Here is a 22,608-nt window from a genome sequence, read left to right on the forward strand (position 1 = left end):
TGACGTAGAAACATATTATTTTCGAACTAACTGTCCCTTTCGAATACGATAACATTTTTTCCGTTTTTATGATTTGTCGAGTATTTCTTGATGAATGAAAAAGTAATTAATCGCTTGGATGTTTTTCAGATATCTCGAACAATACGCATGGAACGTCAGAATGGAATTCCATCTTTCGATAGCCATTTCCCGTGTTTGAAGCAATGCGTGCCCAAAGCCCCTTATCATTCTCCTGTCCGGTGTAGAGTTTGTTAGACGACTGGACGGAGAACTGATAAGGGCCCGAGGGTCACAGAATCATCGTGGGACTGGATACATTGGATGCCTTTCGTCTGCTAAATACCGAAAACATGTGGCTGGATCAATGCAGGCTGTTTATTCTTCAATTTATCATAATAATATAATATTTAATAATCAATCATTATTATCGCTATTATTAATCGTTAATTTATATTCATATAACATTAATAATTTAGCAAGATAAACAAGATTTTTACAAACAGAATTAAATTTATTTAATTAATGCAAAAATAAACAAAAACATTAATTGATTATATCATATAAATATGTTATATAAAATTTATGTTTATAAAGAAAAACTTAATTTGTTTTTATAGGTAATATCTCTTTGATGAAGAATTTGTAATATATAATTTACTTTGACGAGAATAAAATGAATCGTATCTCAATAAAAATGTTATTGTGAACACAATAAATATAAATATAAAAAAATAGTACTCCCTGTATATTACTTCACATTCCTCTATATTAAGAGTGCGTCTGCGATGATTTAAAGTAAACAATTACTCATCAAATGGTTAAAATATAACACAAAAAAATATTATCGAGTTTATCATATAAAATAAAAGTAGAAGTAGATTTTGTGAACATTTTCGTCATCATACAACTTGCTCTATTCACGATAATGTATCGCATAGCTCATAGAATCGATTCATTCGTCTATTCGCTGATCGTCTTAACCACAAGAACTTCGACATTTGAATTACAAATGTACGAAAGTTTTAAAGACGATTAATTACGTTCCCGTACTCTTAGATGCCGCGTTCTCTACTTCGTAATTGGGGTTTATCTGAATAATCTGCCTAGACGTAGCCTCGCACAATTTTCTCGGTTGATTTTGCACGATCAGTATCTGTTTCGTTCCCTCCGACTTCTCCGGCATAAATTGATTGACACCCACGATCTTCAACGCCGGTAGAGTTTTTATGATCGTCGCATTCGGAATCGCGAGATTCGTGGTACCGCAATCCATCTTCGGAAGTATCACCGGATTTTTCGTAATTGACACGATCGATTTTTTCGTCGGTACACTCGGGATCTCCGTTGTGTAAGAGACTGACCGTTTTACAGAGACGTCATTGGTCGATATCGGCACCGTAAGTATCTCCGGATTATCTACTGATATTATCTTAGGTCCAAGGACTATTCCTATAAAATTCAAAAAATCAATTGCAACAAAATTATTGACTAAGAATATTCTTTCTGTATGTCAAAACAAAAACAAAATATTAAAACGCGACAGTGGATCACTTCAATCTTTTTTAATCAGATTACACAGCAGAACATTATTACCTATAAAAGCGAGACATTTAGAAAATAAAATAAACTTGCGAATGTAAAGTATTAATATTCATGATGTTGAGCACATAATTAATAAACGTCCAAATTAATAACTTGCCTTTTTGCATCGCCTTTGTGACCGGACAATCTTTATGAGTCAACAAAAGAGCTTTCAATCTCGCAACTTCCTTGCGTAAAGTTTTCACCTCCATCTGCAAGGCTGTGTTCGCCTCGTTTACATTAGTTACTGTTCTTTGGAGTTCTTGAATCCACTCTTTTCTTTTGGCCCTTGCACGCATAGAACTGGCACGATTGCGCTCAAGAATGTCTTTTTTCTTAAGCTGATCGATCGTTTTCTTGATTCCCTCCTTTTTTTCAGCGACAGTCACATCCGTTTTCGCACAGTCTTCAGTCGCTTTTTGATTCTGCGCGTTCTTAGACAGGGATTGTTTCAGCTTCTGTAACGGTATTTTTAAAAATTTATCTTGAAACGTAAATTATCGACGTAATCAGATGTTACCATTTTTGCTAATGATAATCTTGAAATCACGGCTTTCTTGGACTCCAATTTCATTGCGCACCGTAGAGCTGGTTCAGTTTTGATAATAACGGTTTGCTGTTCAGTATTAACATTCGATATGTTAGAAGGCTCCGATACCGGTGTCGCACACAATTGCATTAATTTACCATCTGCGGTTTTCAGTAACAACTGCACTTCTTCACCATTGATAGACCTTAGCAAAAAAAAAGATATTCTAAATCTATCAATAATATATATAGGATATATAGGATTTCATCGTACATTGTATAGTAGCTGCAAATATTTTTATATTAAAGAAGCACGTATTAATTATCTTGCACAAAAACATCCAACAACAAAAGCTTGATTGATTATTATATCTAAAAATAACTCTAAAATTAAAGAATTAATGTGTAAATTATATCATTATGGAAAATATTTAAGTAATACAAACGAAATAAGAGAAATTAAGGCTTATTACGATGAAATGCACGGAGTAATTTTATAACAATAAACGGGGCATTCTTACAAGTGAGACGTAGGTTGTGTCGGTGAAAGCTTAGGCGCTATAGGTATATTTGTATTTGAAGCAATAATATCCGCTGGGAGAGTATCACCTTTCGCAGACGTGACAGTCGAATCTTTCATCAGTTCCTGCGTCTCGTTTGTACTTAATTTAATACTGTTACATTCATCAGTCTTTATAGCGCTTTCCTGCTCTTCATCTTTTTCGGCAAGAGGGACTTCGACGTTGTCTTCGGAAAGAATTTGACTATTTGCAGGCAATACATCTGATATATAGGGAAAAATATGAGGGGTATGCAGCGTATCATCCGTTATTCCAACCTATATGAAAAAGTGAACCAATGTTGAATGATATCTTTTATAAAAGTAATGTACTTATAAATAAATATTACTTTATGAATTTTATTAATTATTTGAGTCAATATATGTGTGATTTTCTTGTCTTACCTCTGATACTATAAGCGTGCCAGTATTTCCAGCCTCAACGGCCCTTCGAAACGTCTCTTCAAAAGGATTGACTACGTTTTGCAGATCTTGGAATAAACCCACTTCCTCACAATTCTTCAAAAACCTTGTTGGTGTTGGAGTTTGATCTGCTACAAATATTGATCAATCTTTCAGCACATTTCTATCTTTGACACATAAATGAATCAAATTGTTCACGTGATATCTTACCAACAAATCCAGCACTCTTAGAGTTATTGTTAAGATTTAGCATCATGTCATGTTTCTTTTTGTGCACTGTTAATTGATCCTCGTTTGTAAAGCTCTATAAATAAAAAATAATTCTATTATTTCTTACATTATTATAGTTCTTTAAGGTTTTTGTAACCTCGAAATAAATTACTTTTTTTCAGTAAAAAAGACAATAGTTATCTCATACCATATTGCAACCGGATGTGGAGCAAGCGAAGAGTTTCTCTGAGTCGGTCATTGTAAATATATTCTGAACACTGGTTCCAGATTTTTTTCACTCAAAACGATGAAATATAAAAATATACACAATAATATCTGCAGAATAAACGTGATTAACTCCTGTTTACGGCTATTCCTGTCACGACGTAGTACATTCTCAAGTTACATTCTCCTTAACAAATAGATTGAATTTCTCAATCTTGAAACAACAAACAAAATTATTTTTGCAAATACACCGGATTTAATCAATCGCAGCATTAAAGGAATGCGTTTCGTTATTCACTGCGAGTATTGAAAATCTATAGTTCATGTTATGTATACTAGACTTTCAGTACTTGCAATGAACAACAAAACGCAGCCTTAGTACTTCGCCCGCACTCATCTGCGTCAGCTGTAGCCATGTTGGCACACTACTCCACCTCCACTCTATACCATATCACACTCTATCGCTGTTACCACAACGCGTGCTGACATCTTGTATAAGATAAAAGAGAATTTAGAGACGACTGTAGCCGGTATTATACTCTGTTAAAGTAAGATAAAAAATGCTCCAACATTTCCTTACCTCTAGTTTTCTTTTACTCTTTTTTTGTCTTTATATCATTTTTTAACACTCAAGATACACATATTATGTACTGATAAATTTTTCATAAAATTATTTAATTGATAATTATAATAAAAATTACAAACAAAATAGGCTGATGAGACTGCGGTATTGTATTCAGTGCGTAAATTAATATTTTTATTTCAACATCACGAGTTCTGTAATTATTGTTTTCTTAATTAATAATTATAACGTGATATTAAACATAAATAATAAGTGCGAGTTCTTTAAAATTTTATATTGGCCATCACAAAATTCGAGAATGTATTATATTTTTAAATATTTACGAAAAATGAATGTAAGATTTTTTTATTATCTCGATAAAAAATCATTCGCTGGTCATTCACGTCAACCATTCTATTCTAAGCCGCAGGCATATGCGGAATGTAAATATGGGTAAAAGACCGTGAGGTAATTGCGTAAATGACACAGAAATAGCATAGTAATGGCACAGAGTGATGTGCCTTGGCAATGACTTCAAATTTATGCATGACGTTTCATTATTCATTATATCATGTTATTATACAGCAAATTACGATGGCTGGTTTGAAAGTATAGTTTTAAAAAAGCCGCTTTTTTCAAATTGCTGGAAAAAAACCGGAAAAATTGCTGTTTTTGCTATGTAAGACATAATAAGTAACTTCTAAATTCCTTTATAAAATTAATGCGATCTATGAAATATATTATGTAGCATTATTTTTATTACATTATTTTTTAGTTATCCCCCTCTTCTATTTTTATAATAAAACCTAATCTAACCTTCTCTGTAGTCTATTTTTTTTTTTCAAATATTTTGTTACGAATTCAGTTTAAATCTAAATTATTTTCTAGACCTACTATTATCATATAAACATGATGTTTGGACTCTATATTTTTAATTCTTACATTAACGATGCAATAGTGTATGTTTTGTATGTTTTATTGAATACATTGTGCGACCTCAATCTTTTATACAATTTCAAAATTTCTATAACTTATCCCGCTGTGTACCTTATACGCAATTATTTTCTTTACGGAAAGAACTGAGAAACAAACGTGGTAGGTTTTACGAGCACGCGTGAATTTTTCCAAAATGAATTTTTCTACCTTTGGGAAAAAACCGAAAAAATCCGCGGAAAAATTGGGTTTTTTCCGATCCTTTAAAACTATATTTGAAAGTAATGAAAAAAATATAGGTAAATGTATCTTCTGCGTTGGATAGCGATATATCAATATGAAAACTTTTTGGTATTTACAATACTAGCATAAATTATTAAAAAATTACATAATACAAATTATTATATAATTTAATGAAAACTCGACTCAATAAAATATATCAAAAATTTATAAAGATTTGATCTTTATTTCTATATATTTACTTATATTTAATTCTACCACGTAGATTCTATCTACTAGATAGACATATTTAGTTATATGTGTATCTTATTGTTACTCGTAGATAAAAATAAAACTAATGGAGTATCCAGATATCTGAAAAAGAAATTTTCCTTCCGTTTGTCATTTTCGCAAAACCGTTATAATTACTCGCCGCGTAAATGAGTAGTTACAGAAAACTGCGTATCGTCGTGTCTCTATAAAAAATAATTTCTATGCAACAACATTTCAATGAAAATGAAATTTCGCATGGAAAAAAACAGATTGTCCTTCGCAATTGTGGGCTCTCTATGAAAGTAAGTTTCGGGATTACTAAGCTTTCGGATAGTGAATCGAACAACAAGTGGTGTAGTTTACATATATTACCATAATTAGCGTCTTGCTAAGAATAGATCCATGTCAAATGCGTAAGAATGGGTAATTAAAATTACAATCGTAATTTATGAAACACACAGTGATTTTTTAGAAATACAAAAATAAAATATAAAAGAACAAATTAAATTTCAAATGTTCACAATTCAGAAATAAAACCATCAAACAGAAAGAAATAGGAAAAATTAAATATTTAATTTTCAATTAAACAAACATATTAAATTAAATAAATTTACGATTAAATAATTTACGATTAAAAAGACATTAATTATAAAAGAAAAGCACATAAAAACTTGTTAATATGCTAAGTAAAAAAACAATGAGAAAAAAGATCTGGTTAGAAAGTGATGAGTTCCGTCGAACGCTTTTTATCCGAAAGGAACGGATGTAAAAGACTCTCATTACACTTCGTCGTAATTTCACTGGCTAGATAGAAAAGGAACGCTTTGGGCGCCTTGGGAGAGTGAGAGCAGGCCAAAGAGAGTGGTCTCAGATGCTGATATTTCTGTTCCTCATCAGTAGTTAACCGCGTGTCGCGGTGCTCTATTCATTGGCCCGTCGAACGTGACCACAAACCGTGGTATATGAGTTCTACCGCGCGAATCTCTCAGAAATTTCGAATTAACATTACAACTACCTCGAATTAACAAAGACACGTTCATGAATTTATCCCGAAAGGCCCGAAAATGTGTATTTCCGCAAAGTGATCGGATCTTCAAGCGCAAGTGTGTATAATTGTATAATATCGATAAGATTGTATTTTTAAAAAGGTAGGAATACGAAGATAGAAAAGATACTGAATTACAATCTATTTTATTTTTTGTTAATAAATTGCAAATTAATGTTCACTTTCTAAAAATAAAAATTTTTAAAGCTTTATTAATTAATGCTGAATTATAACTTTACTGATATTTAATTTAATCTTCAATTTTTTAAGTTTCTTTATAGATCAAAAATATTTAATATATCTACATTTATATGATTTCTTTGTGTTACTTGAAATCCCCAAAAAAATTTGCGCTTAAAATGAAATAAATGTATAGTTGAGCGAGAGAGAAAACGGAGATTCTTAGTGTAAAAAGTGCAAGTAACACGAATAGATTTATTATTTCTATTGCCTTCTCTAATATTTATAATAAATAACGCTAATGGTTATCGGTTTAACCGTGACAAACGATAAACGATAATCCATTGAAAAAAGTATGACTTTCGCACTTTCGCATCTCTCTTGCGAATGTCATATCGTGATCCATGGACAAGATTTCAAACTTGCCTTCAACCTTGATCTTGATAAAAATCCAGGTGAGACTGTCGAATCGGATCGTTGCACGTGCTTTCGATTCTTTAGAACGTGACTATCGATACCATCGCTGCGACACATACAGAAATCGTCGTAACAATGTACTTGCTCGCTCGTTTGTAAAAGCATTCATCTCTAATTCCTCGATATCAATTAATGCCTTCCACGAACATGTATTCTCGCTACAATTTTTCTCTTTTTGGAACAGTGGTCGACCAAGAATTTACAGTTTTACGCTTGAATGATTTAAATAATATATCTATATAAATTAAATAATATATCTTCTGAATATATTATTTATCTAAATAAGTATATCCAATTTTCCATTACTTATCTAAATAAATATATCCATTATATATACACATATATTTACATATAACATATTATTTGACATACAATGACATAACAAAAAATTATAATTTTTTGGTTGCTAGCAAAAAGAATGAAAACAAAAAAAAACATTTAAAAGTATATACTTTTATTCTTCTACAATCAGTTATTACATCAAAATTGTATTTCAAAATTAAAATTTTAATGATTTAAATATTCAAATTTATTTTCTGAAAAATTCTCGTTCTTCGACTTGTGTCGTTGTTGTAACAAATAAGTAATATAATTATATATTATATATAAATATATATTTTACTGAATAATATATCTAAAATCTGAAAAAAAGTGTTAAACAGCAGCAGACTAATTGTGAAAGCATATCAATTAACAGGATACATTTAAATTACACGAATGTGTGTCAGACATGCACATGATCCCACTTGTTTATTTTTTACTTTACTTAATACAGAAGAAGCGCAAAGAAAGTCGAGCAATCAAAAACAATAGTGTGCTCGTGTACGGGTTTTAACTCGTAACTTACAACACGGTGGTTGAAAGTGATATTTCAAAATTCCTTCGTCTTCAATTCGCCGCATACTATCTAAATGAAACAATCGAAGTTCGTTCTAGAGTAAAGCTTCTATGTATTTCACGAAATAGAACTGTCGCACGAGCATAATTTATTTCCGCGATACTTCTATGGAAAAGTAGATTTTTCTATGAATTCAATCATTTTTATAATCATGAGGCTTAAATACTAACAAGATAGAAAGTTAAATGGACTAATTTTTAGAAAAAGAAACATATCTATCATATCAACCGTTCATTTATAAATTTTTATCAATCTTTCGTATAAAGTGTTTAATATTTATGGAGAATTGGAATACACCTCTTCAAAATAATGTTCTTAAATACGATATAGGCCCAGTTCCATATCTCACGATTATAATTCTTAACCGAGATTCAGCTTATTTCCCTTTCCAATTGTTTAAGAATTGGAAAGAGATGAGGAATAAGTTGAACCTCGGTTAAGAATTAATCGTGAGCTGTGGAATTGAGCCCAAGTGCTCCAAGAACCCGATGATTCTTCACTCTGCATTCCTCACGAATCGTTGTCGTTGTCAAAGTCGAAAGTTACCGGCTAACTTTCACTAATAACCAAAAGAGAGGGGAAAGGAGGAGGAGAAGAGTACGTCGCCACGCGGACATGGTCTCACATGTAAACCGGCTGAACGTTGCGGAGCTAAAAGGCGTGCCACTTGTCTCAGTGGCCTGGTTTCGTGTCCCACTTTTGTACCAGACTGTACGTGAACGTCTTTGGACACGCTACGTGAATTCGTTCACGATGTGCCGGTGAAGGAACTGATCGAGAATGTGGACAAAGGCTCCGAGATCGACGGGGAAACCAGAACGTCTATGCGATCAACCCTTTGACATGGCACATAACAACATCAAAATATACTTGCATGATTTGCATTATAATTAGTTTAATCAGCATGCAACTTGTTCGTTACGGGGCCACGCGTAATTACAGAAATCATTAAAAGCGAAAGCGAGACTCGCATATTATTGATTTTCGAGCTTAAAATCCTTAAATTTGATAAGTAATCTAAAAGGAATATTTTGAGCCAAAAGATGATAGAATTACGAAATTCCGAGCTACATCATATTCCATGTTAACCCCTTCGGTCACTCATATTACATTGGATTAGTACATATTAAAAGTACTGCTTCATATAAAGCATCTAATGCATAATATAATTAATTTTGACAAAGAAATAACACATATATTCTGTTAAATATCGTGATAATGTCATTATTAAATATGTAATCGTTTAAAATATTTATATATTTTAACATTAACTTTGCTAATTTGATACACAGCAAATTAGTACACTGAAAAAAAAGTTGTTAACTTAACTAAATGCGTTTAGTTCGTAATGATTATTTAGTTCAAATATTTATATATTTAGATTAACAAAATCTTGTAATTTAAAATATATTATTTGTTTGAATTAACAAATATTTGGTTGAATTAACAAATATTTGCTTGACAGTCCCTGACCGCTACATTTAGTTGAATCAACTAATATTTTGTTGAAACAGCAACTTTTTTTTCTCAGTGTATGTACTAATCTAATGTAACGCAAATAACCGAATTCATCGATTCTCAGCTCGAAATAACATTGTCATGGTATAAATAAATTTTTAATGAAATAAATAATGATACGGGTATAATATAATGTGCTAGAAAAATTGTCGCAAAAATATTTTTTTTTAAATCTGTCGAAATCATATACGATCATGTTTTAAAAGACAGGGTCTTTTACAGTTTCAGCAATTAACACTTTCCAGCGAGATTCGTATCATCAAGTCCCCTTTGAACTCTTCGTAGTTGTTCGATTAAATGGAGTGTCCGCGAGTGTAAAGTGTGAGAGCTTTAACAATTCGCAAACAAATTTTACCACATTCAATTGCAAGCGACTCACGCAGCTCGAAAAAGCGTGTAAAATAAAAAAAGCACATCCAGGAATCTTTTTGGACTTTTAATAGAACTGCTGACGAGACGGATTTCAAAGTGAAATCATGAGGAACGTGACAAAATGATACGGCGTCAGATTAAGAAAAATTCATGACGACGTCGTGAACATGTTTAGCGAATGACAGTGAATCGCACGATCATCACTGACGGCCGAAGAGAGAAATGACTGTTCTCAAAGCCGGAGCGCTTATCTCGCTACTTCTGATCGCCGATACAAGCTGTCTCGCTAATAAAAGAAGGAACAACCGATTTCTGAGAAAGTTTGGTAAATAGATAATGACATTTTTTGATATCGTTAAAAATGATTTACTAGAGGAGAAATTTGATCGTATTTTTTTTTTAGGTCAGCCAGAGAAAGAAGAAAATATCGAAAATGCGATCGATTCGCACGGACAGATGAGATTTTTCGATGAACTTGGATGTAAGTAGTCACTATTATTCAACTTACATTATAATACATTAAAAATGAAAAGGGATTAAAATAAATTTTAAAAAATTACTTTAAAAAAAATTCACTCATAATTAAAATAACAAATTAATTTCATGATTTCGTCGAAAGAACCTCTACTTTCTGTCTTAATTAATAACATGATTTAAATATAATAGTATAATTCAAGCACCTATATTTAATTGTCACGTGTCATCAGATAATACCTCTACCAAATCAAAACGCTGAATAATGCTGACATTTTGATATCTATTATCCCCTTAAAACAATTTCAGTTAATAACTGAATAGCATGCGATAAGGATGATTCAGCTATGTGAACGTAATTGTGTACAATGGTAAGATCTCGATGAAATGATAGATATCGGAAAGATTTTAAGATGACAAACCGGTTAGCCGGATACTCATACTTACACAATCAAAAGAATATAGACTATATCTTTATCTGTTACATTCTATACAATTTGATGTTTTCAATATCATTGCATGTAGTAATTATAAACAAATTAATTTAAAATGAAGTGTGAATTCAGCATATCATTCCTCTTTAATGAAGCCTGCCTTTGATAGGCAGGAATGAGAAAGTTACTTTATAAAAGTAACTAATTACAGTTACAACTTTTTTCAAAAAATAATTAGTTACCGTTACAAATTACCAATTCTAAAAAGTTACAGGTACAGTTAGTTAAAAAGTAACGAATCGTTTTTTACAACTCGTTAATTAATAATTTATCCGAACTTTTCCGAGTTATTTTATTTTAAACTCATCTTCAAGATAAAATATTCAAATAAATTATTAATTTTAAAGTATGTTTTTTTACAGTAATTTGCGCTCTGATTACCGCGCTGTAGCTCTCAGTAGCTTTAGTTAAATATTTATTGTTGCAAGAATGTATTTAAAGATAAATTTTTTAAAAATCATAAAAAGAATTTTGTTAGAACGATATTTTATTCAATACAACTACTTATTTAATGCAACTATCATAACTATTCTCAACGAAAAAATATTGCGATTAGATTTAATAATTTTCCGTAAATGTGGACAAAGCACGAAAGATTTACAACTGAGTTAACAAGAAAGACGAAATCGGAATCGTACTTGAAAGGCCACTTACTGACGCTTACTTTCTACAAGAATATTTATAATGAAGCGCACGGAAGCTCAGTTTTCACTGCGACCTCAGCGCACCTCTTCTCTGTTGTTATGAGCGTTTGAAGATGATATTTTTCCTTTTATTGAAAACGATACCTGATACTTCCTAGCTGAATTATTGAATTACACGAGTAATGTTTTCAAATTTTAATTGGACTTAATTCAATCTTTGATAAGAAATTTAGCAACACGATTTAAGTTCTACTTAATTTTTATTAAAAATAAAAATTAAAAATAAAAATTAAAAATAAAAATTAAATATTTTTATTAAAAATAAAAATTCGCATTTTCATGAAAGATATTAGTCCGAATATTAATCGCTATTTACTCTTTTTTAAGTAAACTTAATAGTAAAAACGCTGTCAGTGAAGCGATAAAATTGGGTCACGAAATCTTAGTCTACCGAACCTATTCGATGTAAATGGCCATTTTTAGCGAATAGCCGCCACAGCGTCGATTTTTTGAAATTATATGCGATCTTATATATTTTATTTATGATAAAACTCTTATGCTACTTATTTTTAGAATTTTTTATTTTTAATAAATCTGTTTACTAAAATTTGATGAGAAACAGAAAATATTTAATCATTCTTCCCAATGATCATTCGTCACTGTGATAAAACTATAAAAAAAATCTTAATGAAGAAATAAAATCAACAAAATAACAGTGAAAAGTTCGAATAAAAATTCACAATTTTTTTAATCTCCTCATTTGAATATATAGAAATAAAATATGATAAAACAAAATAACTTAAACGATTCAACAAAGAATATATAATATTATAAAAATAACTATCTCGGTTTTCCGTTTTCACGAGGCGACTGGCCCGAATCTTGATAAAATTTTCCAGCTATTCAGAGTACGACAATTTCGCGGCGACATAATAATTCAACGAAGAAAGAAATGGAAAATAAGATACAACACCACGATATATTCTGATGGTGAAGGTGGGGAACCAATGTGAGACCAAGGGACGACACCGCCGTTGCGGGAAAGCTGATGCCGGTGAAAGCAGTGGACGCCTTCTTAGATCGAGACTCGTGAGACATCGGTTTAAGCCAGTCCACGTGCAGAAGACGCGTATTATCACGGCTTCTCACCATCACTCCGGTGAAGTGTCATAAGGCGCCTTTAACCTTTTGGCATTGTCTCTCGATAATACATACACGTCAACGGTCTCCAAGAGAAGGCTGCGTCTCCTGCCACCTTCTATAGAAAATTTTCTACGATAAATCGAAACTATTGCAAGAGAAAACCAGTGATATCAAAATGGCGGTGCTTACACAGTGCTTTGGGATTCTAAAATCGTTCGAAATACCGTGACTCTCGCGAAAGCCTTCGACAAAGTGAGAGAAATTGTGAAAGAAATTCGACCATGAATCACATTTGCTACGTTCAAGATTAAGGATTTACAATCCGGGATTAATCAGTAACCAAATCTAATTAAGTGTATTCTGAGATTTTGTTCAAAGTTGAAAGTTTATTGTTCACATGAAATAAGAACAAGCTAGCTTTTTCAAAGAAATTTATGGTGTGCCAATTAATTCCTCAAACGTTTTTGCAAGTGAAATTTCAACTAGTCGAATCTCATAAGAGAAACTTGACTTACAGCTTCCAACTAAGTCAAGTTTCTCTTCGAATAATTTCGGAGAAACTTGATTTAGTCTTCAGGTGTGAGATCTCTATATTGTTCTTCATCGATCGTCGTTAATGGAGAAGGAAATGGACTCGTGAATTATCCACATCGTAGTGCGCCCCTTTTAACTTGCAAGTGTGCAGTGAGATCGCGATGATACGCAAGGTATCCTCGAAGTGACACAAGCGGAAGTCAAAGTCGATCATGAAGCTCGCGCTTGGAGTGCTTCTGATCACCGTGGCGACCGCTTTCGATCACCATGATACTTATTCGTGGAAACACAGGGAGGATTGTAAAATTGCAACTGCAAGCCGATCGATTATACCGATCAAAGTTAAAGAAACTCGTCTACAGCGGTCCGATACATACCCATCGAGAAGGTTAAATCGGCGCGAGGACAATGTTCTCCAAAACGCACCGAGAAGATTCACGATGGCCGATGATTCGAATGAGCATCACGATCTCTGGAAACCCGAAGCCGCCAGAACGAGACAGGATCTCACGCGTGAGAATCGAGCCATCGAGAGCAACCTGAAAAACGTGATAGGCATACCGTCCAAGGTCGAACAATATCACTTTTCGAATTTTCCGTACAGCGGTGATGGAACCACTGACGCCATATTGGAGAACACGGATCATCCAAAGAATTCTATGTTCTCTGAAGATACTCAAGATCGTTTTTTAAATCATAATACAGAAGAAATGGATTGGAGCGAGCAGGAAACATTCGAAAAGGACTCACAGAGCGAAGAGGAAGAGGAAATAAATATCCAAGAAGTACTGAATGAAATCAGACAAAAGAGATTAAATGGAGCGCACGAGGAAATGTTAGACGGACATCGACAGGGCAGAGGGAGGAAGTTGACCAGCAAGCAGCAAGGTGCCTTGCTAGTGGAGACACTCAGAAAGAAGCGAAACTACACCAATGATCATCGAGGACATAACTCCAATCTCCAGAGCAGCCTAATAGAGATGTTGGGCAGAAGTATGTAGGATTCAAAATGGGACAAAAATAGGATATAAAAAAAGATTAGAAGTGCGCTTTTAACTAAATATAAAATATATCAATCTTGAAAATGAATTTCATAAATTTATCAAATGATACAAGGTCGTAAATTATAACTGAAATAAATTATTATATGAAATGGTTAAATGAATAAATAAAAAGAACATAGGGAGACAGATAATTCAACATTTTATATCTGATATTTTCAAGAGTTTGTAAAATGAGATATTGAAATATCAGATTTCCTACTATTTACAAAATACATCATCAATCACACGTAAATTATTAATACGAGCAATTGCACAGGATTCATTTCATGACAACTGATATTGGCGCTAAATACGAAAGAGTGAAATTAAAATTACAATTGCGTGATAATAAATAAACAAATATCATCGATATCACAACAGATTTTCATTATAAAATGTTTTTTATTACAAGACAAATTCTTGACTAAATTATTTTTTAATCAAAATTCTTATTTATTAATCGTTTCTCTATTAATATGAAAATAATCCCATTAATAATAAATTAATAATTTAATATTACTATTAAAATATCGATAAACGTGCGACACTCTATATGTATAGATATTAATTGACATGTGGAATCTATTTCAGTGATACCGCAAACGTGCAAGTACAAAGGTGCGAGGTTTGAGTGCGGCCTCAGCATTAGCTGCGTTATGAATGGTGGTCGACCAGTCGATCTGTGTTCCGGAGGTTTACTATGGAGCTGCTGCGTGGACGACGAAGACATACCCGAAAAAGTACCGCGACCGACTGTGGGTCTGTTACAGAATGCCAGTAAGTTTTCTCGTACTAAAGTAAAACTACATATGTCCCAAATATATATGTATATATTAAAAAAGCATATGTGTTGGATCTGTAAAGTAAGCACGATATTCTCTTAATATATAAAATATAATGCCAGTAGCACTTTTTATAGTTCTTTATAAACATAAAAAAGAGTTCTGCACTAAAAAAATCAAAATTGAAAATATGATGTACTAATTTTGGTTTTTAGTATAAAAAATGCGGAACTCTTTATTTTTATAAGAAACTGTAGAACTATGAAGAGTGCTACTGGAACTGTCATTATTTTTTTATATTAATTTAGGATATCGTGCTAACAACTCTTCACAGATTCATATGTATCAAGTTTAATTAATTTAATTTAATAATATTTTATTTAAAAAACGTTTTTCTCTAATGATTTTGTCTGTTAATGTAGAAGATCTTTCTTCTACATTAAAAACGTTTTATTTTTTAAAGTACTTTAATTATATTAATTTAAACGATATCGCATAGTATATTTAAGCAAACCAAAAGGGTTAATCCACTATTTAAGGATGGAGGAGACAATGAAAATGTCATATGTTTTTCTCAAGGAAGAAAGAGTTTTTAATTCAACGATGTGTGTCTCTCAATTAACTCGTGAGGTCCTTTTATCTACCGTCATGCCGCTGTAAATTTGCGACATCCTGAAAGAAGGTCCGTGTTCTCCAATGTCACTAAACTGAGTTTCTGAACCGAGACTTCGAGACTGTATCGCGCTGTTAGCGTCATTTGCTTGAGAGGAATTTCCGTAAACGCTTTTAAATTTTACAGTTAAATTGTCAAATTTCGTGACGATTACGATAAAATAACACATTCGATGTATACTCCCTGCGTGCAGTATAAGGGAGATTCGGATCATATTTAGTGAAGAAGCGCAAAGAAAATTCAAATGATATTATAATTAACGGAATAGGAGATGTAACGTTACTTTTTCAGATTAATGTTAAGGATCAAGATGAGATTAGATCGCGAGAAGGTTGAGAACGCTTGATAATCATGAACTGAAAGGAGACACCGGCTGGAAGTAACCTGATTTCTATCCGACATCCGAAATTACACAACCAACAGCGTCTAGCTAGTGTGTCGCGCGCGTACCAACGATGCGACAGAGTACGGCCAGTACTTTCAAATACAGTTATTCACACCTAGTTTACGCGACGGCATCGCGTTGCACGCCCGTAAAACTTTACGCGAGAGTGCTTTCCGCAAGTCGCTCACCGTAACCGCGTAACTATCAATACAATGGCACAAATAGAAACAGGCGAGGAAACGATGTCACCGACAGAACAAGACAATTACAAATTGTATAATATTATATTATATTTTCTTATGACATTAATTTTATTCTTTTACATTTGTTTTCATCTCTCTCTCTCTCTCTCTCTCTTCCTCATTATATATTTATATTATATTATATGTATATTCTATATCTCATTATATATTTTACAGTACATGGTTTTGTCTAAGTACCGATCACGTAACTTTTTCCTTAAGGCGGAAACGTAAAAAGTGAAAAATTTCTCCATTAACTTCAATGATAAAAATTTTCACTTTTCACATTTCCGTCCAAGAGACAAAATTACATAATGAATACCCCGATTGTATTTCCTGGTTGCAATGAATAATTAGAGAAAATAATGAAAGTGGAAAAAATATTATTATTATTATAACATTATTAGTATCATAATAATGTTCTATATTTATTTCTAAAATAGATTTATTCTAAAAATTGACAGTCTTTAACTGCAGTGATTAAAATATCAGCTAATAACATAAAGCATAATTATAATAATCACTATGTGATAGGACTTAAGATTGTACAATCTCGATTGAAAGTATTAACCAAAAAATCAGGTAAAAAAAGTCAATATCAGTTAAATTAGCTCAAAAATTGCTATAAATATGTCCGGAAAATCATACTGCAAAAAATAAAACAATAAATAATTTGGCTTACAATGGCTTTATGGAGCAAAATGACTATATTTTGCAGTTTTAAGTGAATAACTTTTGAACATAAGTAAATCCAAATAAATTTTTGCACAAACATTTATTAGTGTACATAGTTTTATTAATATACGCATATAAAAAATTTGATTAATTCGTAATTCTACGACCTTATCAAATTTGCAAATAAGTAAAGGAAGTTCATCGATCTCTAGGTCTCTTAAAGCGACATTCCCTTATTTCTTAGAAACTAACGTTTGCACCTTATTAGTACTAATAAAAACGCGATCTGTTTAGCTAATTAAAGAAGTACAAACTCATAATTCATATATTTGTTTATTTCTATACCAAATCAGCTAAAAACAAATTCTATGAATCCGAGAAGAAGATTCTTACGGTGTTCTTTTGCAAATTGCGTAATTAAAATAATAGTGACTGTATTATTGATAATATTATGTCATTTTAAATGTTTATAGTTTCATAAATTAGTTTTCTTTACAGAATAGGATATATCTTTATTTATAGAATAGGAATGTTGGCATTATTGCTTATGTCAGTTTTGGAGTCCATTTTGTCAGACGCTCATTTTTGCATAACTTACGAAAAACTTAATTATTGCAAACTTGCAAACAGTATTATAAAAACTCCTTACACTATCTGATAGAAGACACTTTTTAGTTTGTATTTATGTTTTTGAAGTTGTATTTTTACCTTTTGTTTAAGAAATATTATCTAAAAACAAAATGGTATATCAGTGACCTTCCCTTACTATCAAAACGCATACATAGGAATCAAAGGGAACAAAAAAATTAAATAACTTTTAAACCAAATTCTATACAGATATTCAAAGATCAAATTTTACACAAATACTCAGACATACAATAAAATAATATCTACGAAATTTTTATATTTTTTTGTAATGTTTTGAAATATGACATATACAACCTTAAATTTGGCCGCAGAGCCACAACGCGAGTGATTCCGAGTAGCTAATAGCGACATCGTTACGTTGCCCAGCGTTTACCCTAAATCTCGGGCACCAACAGCCATACGTGGACGACGACGTGCACGTTTACGGCAGCGCGATTAGGCCCAGCAGGCCCTCGCACAGCCATGAGACCCATCGGCCCACGTATGTGGGTGGCGTCAATAATCCAACCAACATTTACGATTCATCTTACGCGATCTGGAACCACGATCGGCCGAACGATCTCGCAGTCAGCCACAACCGACCAACGTTCACCACTCGTCCGTATCACACAGTTCAGGATTATCCACAGGACGAGTACGACGGCGGCTATTCGCCTGCCGCTTCCGGTGGCCCAATCGAGGACTCGTCCAACGTCATGGACTACTCCAGATACCGTGGTAATCGCATGAGAATGCACACAGATTATTGCACCGAGTGTCGCACGATATGTGTCAAGCGCACGAGTCGGAGGACTCACTGAAAACCTCGGTGAGTTCAGATTCCGAAGATTACAGACACGCAAGAATCCCGCCGTGTCTCTGTAGTATGGGAAATTGAGCTCACCTCGAAATTGTATTCTTTACAGTTAAAACTTATATCGCTTCAACATGCCTGGTCGACCTTCTGCTTTTTATGTTTATTGCTATCAATTTTATTTGCAAGAAATTGAGACCTTGCGAGTCTCTTAGATGCACTTGATTATTGAATATGCTCGATGTTGACTGTCGCGATCGATTGAAAAGACATCAATTTATTCTAATCATACTGGATTATAAGTTTGTGTGCGGTGATATTGCGTGATTTATACCAACAAATATCAACAGATAATTATTAGACCAGATATCAGATATAATTTATTGATATCGAGAATGAAAGTGCTGATTTTAAAAAATATAAAGAATTACAGTTTCGACGAAAATCAGTATGAAAGATACGAGACGAACTGGACGAATTTCATAAAATGGATGGACATCGAGACGATACAAAATATTTATTACTAAATATACCAGATTAATAATAATAATCAAATTGATCTACGGTGGATCCCGAATGACGGAGACAGTATTTAAACACGCATACAATGTTTCGCATGGAAACCGCACAAAAATGCTTTCATCATCACATCGCACATCTTTTTGCACAAAGTATTGCCGGGAAACAATCGAGAAATTAAATTTGGAGAAAAAAATGAGAGATACTAAAATAAAAAGTGATTGGCCGAAAAGGAAAGATAAAACGGAAAAGACGAAAAACAAGGAAGACAATAGGAGACTGGATAACTGTATGAAGCAACTGTATGGAATAAAGAAGAAAATTATATTTTAACAGTCCTCTCAGGTTCTTTTAAACATTGAAATACAAGATAGGAATATGAGACAGAATATTTTAGAATATCAAAATTGATTTTAACTTTAACATACAATTTTTAAATGTATAGCTATGTATATGTATATATTATTGGATTGCATGTTAAATTCAATATATTATTGAATTGCACGTTAAATTCAAAATCTGAAATTAAAAATCTAATAGGTAAAATGACTAATTACACGTGTAAAATTATGTAATGAATACTTCATATTCGTATCTTTTTAGGCAAAATCACTAAGAAAATTTCGCAACGATTAATTGTAGATAATGTATCTCTATATAATCTGTGATAATAAACAGAGTTCCTAAAGTCGCGCGAACTTTCTACACTGCGTGCCATGTCTATTTTCTGCTTTCTGTCTTTCACCAAAGCGCGAAGAATCTTCTAAAGTAGACACCTAGGTACCAGTTTAATTGCAGATAATTGTAGAAAGTATCAGTTAATAAATTTTTAGTGTAAGCTTATCTTCTGCATCGCTATAGTCTCATTTTCTCTTCTATGACACGCACAAATATTATCTCTTCGATCATATGTTGATCCCCAAATCACTTTTGCATCATTACGTGTTATCCCGTGTTATCACCAACACATCGAACATTTTCACTTGAACGCGTATTGAGGTCTTGCAATAGCTAACACAGATCATATTTTCAGGCTGTGGCGAACTCTACACGAGGAGCAACAGGATCGTAGGTGGACACTCGTCTAGTTTCGGTAGCCATCCGTGGCAGGTAAAATCCTTCTCGTACAATTTTCTTCTCTCCGTTTCCTCGACTTAGTTATAAACATATCTCTCGCTCGGCCCTCGTGACACACTCTTCCTTTCCTCTGCATTATTCATCAATTTGCTCGGTTCGCCTAGCGCGGAGAGGGAGGAAAATAATCTATTAAATCTTCTCTAAAAGCCGCGAGCCGTGACGCGGACTCGGATACATATTTCATGTAACGCGACTGTAAATAGGCCTTTAAATAGGTTCTCTTTGTTGCAGGCCGCTATTCTTAAGTCAGGATTCTTACAAAGTAAGAAGCTGTCTTGCGGCGGCGCCTTGCTGAATAATCGATGGGTGGTCACAGCGGCACACTGCGTCGCGACGTTAGTATTGACTATTATTGTCAACGGTTTAGTACGATAGAAATATTGATATATGCATATCTTTTATGTCAGAACACCAAATAACAATTTGAAAGTTCGACTCGGGGAATGGGACGTTCGAGACCAGACAGAACGGCTTGTCCATGAAGAATTTAATATCGAGAGAAAAGAGGTTCTTCCTTTAAATATTAATATTTTAAATTTTATTGATTCAACAGTATACGTCCAAGAATTCCACGTCGCATTGAGAAGTATATAATATTAAAAAATAAATTTCAAAATAATTTAAAAATAATTTAAAAATAAATTTCAAAATACACACTTATTTTATCACGCCTGTCTACCAATAAAAAGCATGATAACTTAATAATAATTACGTTAAAACAACAAAATAACAATAGATACACCCGCAATATTCTCCTACCGACTTTCGAAACGATGTGGCTTTGGTGAAGCTGTCCCGGATGGTAGCTTTCAAGCAGCACATCGTCCCGGTTTGCCTGCCGGCGAGGAATTTGAAGCTCTCCGGCCGAACCGCAACTGTCGCTGGTTGGGGACGAACCAGACATGGTCAAACTTCGGCGCCATCCGTTCTTCAAGAAGTCGACGTTGAGGTAAGTACACTATCAACCAACGTACTCATCTTTGATGATAACTTGTACTCGTCTTTTCAGCTAAAATATGTGCAATAAAAATAATATGCAATGTACCGTACAACACAATTCTGTAAACTATTTTTGCGATGTTTTATATTAATTTATTTCTTTTGTGTTAATTAATTAATTCTAATATTGATAAATCGTATAAGAAAAATTTATTTGCCATAGGTAAATTCATATTAATCAATTATTACTTATGCATATAATGTTCGTAGTATTATTTAACTACACGATAAATAATTTTCCTAATTATTTTTATATGTGTATATATACATGTGTATGTATGTTATATATTTTTATTTAGGTAATACCGAATGATAAATGTCAAAAGTGGTTCAGAGCAGCCGGAAGAAGAGAAACCATACATGATGTATTTCTCTGTGCGGGATATAGACAAGGCGGGCGAGATTCTTGTCAGGTAATCAATCAAAATAGAATCCTCCAAGAAATATTCGATTAATTCACTATTAGCTAAATACATGTGCAATTAGAACACTGTTTACAATTTGACTTGTAATAGGGTGATTCTGGCGGACCGCTCACAATGTCGGTGGAAGGCAGACACGTTCTGATCGGTTTGGTTTCCTGGGGCATCGGTTGCGGTCGCGAACACCTACCCGGTGTGTATACCAATATTCAGAAATTCGTGCCCTGGATCGATAAAGTTATGAGCTAAAGCGGAGGAGCTTCAGTCCTTCGAAGGACGAATTGTTTTACTTGAAAAAAAGGAAGAAGGAGCACAAAAAGAAGAAAGAAGATATAAAGACGTGAAGTTACCAAAGTCTTATTATGCTTTTAAAGACTTTTACAATCGTGCTCGATTATGAAGAATTAGGCACTCTTTCGAAAGTGCCAAAAATCATAATGCTTTTTAAAGCGTTATCGTACGAAAATCGTTCAGTATGTTCGAAATTAGCAATAAAAAAAGTAATCAAAAATTACAGTTGATGTATTCCAATGATTAATTAGCAACGTGAAGTTTTTGAGATGCTAATTAGTAGTAATAAGTAAAGATATTTAATATAAACATCATTTAAGCTTAAAGCTTTGTTGTTGTTACTTGTATTAAATAATTTATTGTCATACATACATATATACGAAAAGATGTTTCCAAATTTAGAAATATTCGTCTTATTAATACGATAAATGTTATTGACATAATTTTTTTATAATATTAATTCATGTTATATAAGAAGTTTTATAAGAATTCAAGAAATAATAAGTATTTTGAATGTATTAAAAAAATTTATTTTGACTCAAAATATAAGATTTATGAAATCTATTATTTTCGTTTTTGATGTTCATTTGCATCTTCTTGCATTCGAGATATGTATAAGCAATGTTTTCTTATCATTTGTCAATAGAAACTTATTAGGACTCACAAGATAGCTTTGCACCGTCTGCAACATCCAGCAGTATTTCGCG

At 32.8% G+C, this 22,608-nt stretch overlaps 2 protein-coding genes across 3 annotated transcripts; one reads left to right on the forward strand and one right to left on the reverse strand.

The window, feature by feature from the left end:
- Positions 1-743: 743 nt before the first annotated feature.
- Atf-2 (Activating transcription factor-2) lies at positions 744-3,949 on the reverse strand. 2 transcript variants are annotated; one of them, XM_018457469.1, is made up of 7 exons: positions 3,510-3,949; positions 3,302-3,395; positions 3,074-3,219; positions 2,631-2,947; positions 2,102-2,315; positions 1,700-2,039; positions 744-1,449 (listed from the first exon to the last, which is right to left on the reverse strand). In XM_018457469.1, exons 1-7 carry the CDS (start codon positions 3,558-3,560, stop codon positions 1,037-1,039), a joined length of 1,575 nt encoding a protein of 524 aa, XP_018312971.1. In that variant the 5' UTR covers positions 3,561-3,949; the 3' UTR covers positions 744-1,036. The 2 variants fall into 2 exon arrangements, with proteins under 2 accessions (XP_018312971.1, XP_018312970.1); XM_018457468.1 differs by having other exon boundaries at positions 3,074-3,222.
- Positions 3,950-6,425: 2,476 nt separating this feature from the next.
- LOC108728721 (uncharacterized) lies at positions 6,426-22,190 on the forward strand. Its single transcript, XM_018457455.1, has 13 exons — positions 6,426-6,616; positions 9,854-10,328; positions 10,407-10,484; positions 12,515-12,597; positions 13,487-14,285; positions 14,927-15,112; positions 18,107-18,457; positions 20,086-20,162; positions 20,421-20,524; positions 20,597-20,696; positions 20,926-21,138; positions 21,488-21,601; positions 21,704-22,190. The coding sequence occupies exons 2-13, from the start codon at positions 10,226-10,228 to the stop codon at positions 21,857-21,859; spliced, it is 2,364 nt and encodes a 787-aa protein (XP_018312957.1). The 5' UTR covers positions 6,426-6,616; positions 9,854-10,225; the 3' UTR covers positions 21,860-22,190.
- Positions 22,191-22,608: the final 418 nt, after the last annotated feature.

Source organism: Mycetomoellerius zeteki, unplaced genomic scaffold (assembly GCF_001594055.1).
Source record: "Mycetomoellerius zeteki isolate Tzet28-1 unplaced genomic scaffold, Tzet1.0 scaffold64, whole genome shotgun sequence".
NCBI lineage: Eukaryota > Metazoa > Arthropoda > Insecta > Hymenoptera > Formicidae > Mycetomoellerius > Mycetomoellerius zeteki.

Coding starts and splice junctions, on each gene's coding strand:
- Atf-2 (XM_018457468.1), bottom strand. CDS start 3,560: ATGACCGACTCAGAGAAACTCTTCGCTTGCTCCACATCCGGTTGCAAT. Junction 2,316..2,630: donor ACACAACCTACGTCTCACTT/GTAAGAATGCCC, acceptor TTTTTTGCTAAG/GTCTATCAATGGTGAAGAAG. Junction 2,040..2,101: donor GATTATCATTAGCAAAAATG/GTAACATCTGAT, acceptor ATACCGTTACAG/AAGCTGAAACAATCCCTGTC.
- LOC108728721 (XM_018457455.1), top strand. CDS start 10,226: ATGACTGTTCTCAAAGCCGGAGCGCTTATCTCGCTACTTCTGATCGCC. Junction 10,329..10,406: donor CCGATTTCTGAGAAAGTTTG/GTAAATAGATAA, acceptor TTTTTTTTTTAG/GTCAGCCAGAGAAAGAAGAA. Junction 21,602..21,703: donor GCGGGCGAGATTCTTGTCAG/GTAATCAATCAA, acceptor GACTTGTAATAG/GGTGATTCTGGCGGACCGCT.